This window comes from Pipistrellus kuhlii, unplaced genomic scaffold (genome assembly GCF_014108245.1).
Source record: "Pipistrellus kuhlii isolate mPipKuh1 unplaced genomic scaffold, mPipKuh1.p scaffold_m20_p_1, whole genome shotgun sequence".
Lineage (NCBI taxonomy): Eukaryota > Metazoa > Chordata > Mammalia > Chiroptera > Vespertilionidae > Pipistrellus > Pipistrellus kuhlii.
In genome coordinates this window covers 62,367,179-62,370,764 of record NW_023425404.1, presented here as the reverse complement: position 1 = coordinate 62,370,764, position 3,586 = coordinate 62,367,179, and the positions used below count along the sequence as shown (strand labels likewise).

At 42.6% G+C, this 3,586-nt stretch overlaps 1 gene segment (V, D, J or C); it reads right to left on the bottom strand.

The window, feature by feature from the left end:
• Positions 1-388: 388 nt before the first annotated feature.
• Positions 389-1,388, bottom strand: LOC118724836. The segment is given in 2 exon segments: positions 389-1,034; positions 1,289-1,388. Coding segments are annotated over 2 exon segments (357 nt in total).
• Positions 1,389-3,586: the final 2,198 nt, after the last annotated feature.

Here is a 3,586-nt window from a genome sequence, read left to right as displayed (position 1 = left end):
GTGTATATTAGCTAGGATGCTAAAAGTATCTATTCATATATCAGCCATTAATATAACAAATTTTATTTCTTCTGGAGAATAGCATTGTAGCCACTAATGTTGGCCCTGAGTGGGTCCTTTGCTGAGCCTTTAACAGGCCATTCTATCATTTCCTCTGGATCATCTGACCTCTGTATCATGGACATAGGTCATCTTTCAGGTTCTTGGATGGACTAGTGGATACCCTCCCAAGGTATGCTGCCACTGTCTCATTTTCTGTATTTTAAATTGGGTACTTTGTTCTGTGGAGATTCTGTGTTAGTCATGGATGGGAAAATAAGAGAAAAGTGAAAAAAAAAACATTTTATAAAGGTTCAAGTAACAAGATGGAAAAGTTTAAGATTCTTGTAGGTATGTACTCCCAGGCAAATTATAAAATTTTTCTGGATGAAGGAAATGCTTAGGAAGTCTGATCTGTCACATATATCACACAGAGCTATGAGGGTTACATGTGATAATATGTATGAGGACTCTTGGTAAAATTGGAAGGCACTACATATGCCATTATTTTTATTGTAATTTTAAGGACTCTAGCTTGCAGACATCCATCTTTCTGTGTTTCTGATATTCAGATATAAGGAATTTTAATTCCCAAGAAAAGACAATAATTTCTATGTTCCTATTAAGCACCCCTTGACACAGGCACTGAGGCCAGAGGTTTCTGTAAGCCTCTCCCTGTCACTCATCTCACTGTGCCTCACTGAGAGCACAGAAGTACACTGCAGCATCCTCCAGCTGGCAGTCTGAGATCCTGAGGCTGAAGTTTTTGGTTGCTTTCTGGAAGTTCACGGAGAAGTGATTATCTGTTGCATTCTGTTGCTTCAAAGATTCTTGGCGGATAATGAAAACCATCTCCCCGCTGGGAGGCTGTTTGTACCAGAACAAATAATAATTACTTTCACTTGTATCATATGTGCAGGCCAGGGTCACAGGCTCTGCCTCCTGCACAGACGTTTCTTGTTGAGGCTGAGTGACCTTCTGGGCCAGGCTGGATCCTGTGGGAAAGAGGACAGAAAGGACTGCACTGGGGGATGGCACCAGAGAGATAAAGCAGGCAGACTCCCAGCTGGCTCCCATACCCACCCACCTTTCCTCTTCTTGATCCAAACCCCAGGCAGAACATATATCACTTTTGGATCCCTTAGCTGGGCTCTGTGAGACAATGCAGGTTCTGTGCTCTTAATCCTCTCTTGTTTTAGAGCTGCATTAGGTAACATTATAAATAAATAAAGACTTACAGCTTCCTTACCAAGACAGGTAGAGACCATGACTGCCCATAGCAAGGTAGCAAGCGTCATGCTGGCAGTTCTCCCTGCAGGCTGAGGAGTCTCTTTCTCTGATTTAGATTCTTCTCTGTGCTTGGTGACAGGAAATGGTATCATAGGTAGGAGGAGTGTCATAGTGAGGAGTCTCTCCGATACATTTTGGTCTCTCTTTCAGAAAATAGGCCTTGCTTATAATTTTAATGAAAGTGAGACTTGTTTTCAGAGTTCTTTTATTCTAGAATGAAAATAGAGAGGAAAGAATGCTGACATTTATTTCTGATATGACCTAGTTTTGAAGAGGAGGCTGGACCTGGAATGGCGAGCAGAAGTGGCAGGTTTCATTTGGAACAATGGCGAACTCTGAAATTTTTGTTTTCTTCTTTTGAAAATAAAAATGGCAAAGCAATTATGGTTAATATGAACAATTGATTACGGATAATAAGAATGCACTTGGTATATTATATATTCAATTTTTACAATTTCTTAAAATAAAGAGAAAAAAGATACATGTTTTGACTAAAAAGAGCACTGACAAACTTGGAAGCTGTTCATATCATGTCTAATTATGTCTACTTTTCCATAGCTACTTTAAAAAATTAGTCCTTCTTTGTGCTGTATCAAGTTCCTCTGAAGTAACTTTTGCAAGTGTTCTCATCAGCACTAAATAGCCTCAATCAACTCATTGTAAGAGTTGTTCTCACTACACATTTCATTTTGAGAAAAGATTGTGAACAAAAAACTTTTAAACAAAATGAATGTACTATGATTCATTAGATTTCCCATTTCCAGAGGAGTGACAGAGATGCATACTTAATTTCAGAGTTGGAGTCCCTGAGCAGCATGGTTCTCCATAACCAAGTGGTAAGGGGCTGAACCTCTCACCTCAGAGAGGTGCAGGGAGTTGTGAGAATTGGGAACAGCCTCGAATGAAGATGTTAGAATCTCTTGTGCTCCCAAACCCAGTTTGGTAACAATGGGAGAAGGGGCAACAATTTCTTCTAGATCATCTCCATCCTTGTCTGATGATTTGAATTTCTGAAAGTCAGCTTCAAAATGAGGATTTGTGTTAACAGTTTGTAAAAACATTGGTAGGAAGTGATTCAGGGAAGGGAAGGAAGATGATATAGGGTGTTGTCCATCAAGTGAGTTATTACTATGGGCAATTGGAGCTTAATCCAGCTGGGAAAGGCTGGGATTCAGGATAGCATACCCTTTAGAGTTATCTGAAATAAAGCATGAAGGAGCTGGAATAATCCATAAACTCACTGCCATCGCTGACTGGGGGCTGCCTAGGAACTCAGCACCGTGTTGAAGAACAGCTCTTCAACTTCTCCGAGTGCTATCTCATGCAGGTGCTTTGGCTGGGCCTTCGAGTTGTTATTCCAATGTTCTCCTAGGCTAGTGGTTTGTGGATAACGCTCTTTTTAGTAGGATCATTATATCCAGCGGTCAAGTGTCCATTGTCACACCTCCTTGGTATAACATGGGTCTGTTGTTGCAGAGGGATGAGAAATCCTTTAAAGATCAGTTAGACACTTTGAGCCCTCAGTTTTGTGCTGTTATGTGTGGCATTATGGAAGGGAAGGCAACTCCTACCCAGATGTGTGTATGAATCCAAATTTAAATAAAAGATTTCTGTCACCTCCAGCATGGAAGTGGTTTAATGTAATCAACTTGCCAACCAGTGGCTGGTGATTTCCTTCAGAAGTGATTCCATATTGAAGGCTCACTGTGGTGTCTTCTGCTAACAGGATGGCTGTTTGGCAGCAGAAGTAGCTAAATCTATCTGAATTGTTGAGATAAAACCATCATTCTGGGCTATGGAGAACCTCTATCCTGTCACCTTGGCTAATCTGTTCATTGGTCTATTTTTCAAGCACTGAAGTGGACAGACACTGGTGGCATCCTCTGTTTGGATTATGTTGCTTCCTCTGTAGTGGGTGTGGATATCCTATCTAATAAAGAGGGAATATGCTAATTGACCATCACACCCTCACAAAGATGGTAGCACCCACAGCCACAAGATGCTCAGCCCTACCAGGGAGGCAGACACGCAGTATGTCCAGGCCTGCCCCCAGGTGGGTCTGGCTGCTCCATGAGCCTGCCTCTGGGGTCCCCTAGTCCTCTCAGCCCCTCAGCCACCCAGGACCAGCCCGAAGCACAGGCAAGCCTCGTATGTTGACTGCCCAGCTGCCCAAGGCTGCCAGAGACTCAGGTAACCAGGGTCACTGAGGCTTGTGCTGCCAGCAGTGGCAGCAGCAGGGGTGTGATGGGGCATTGCC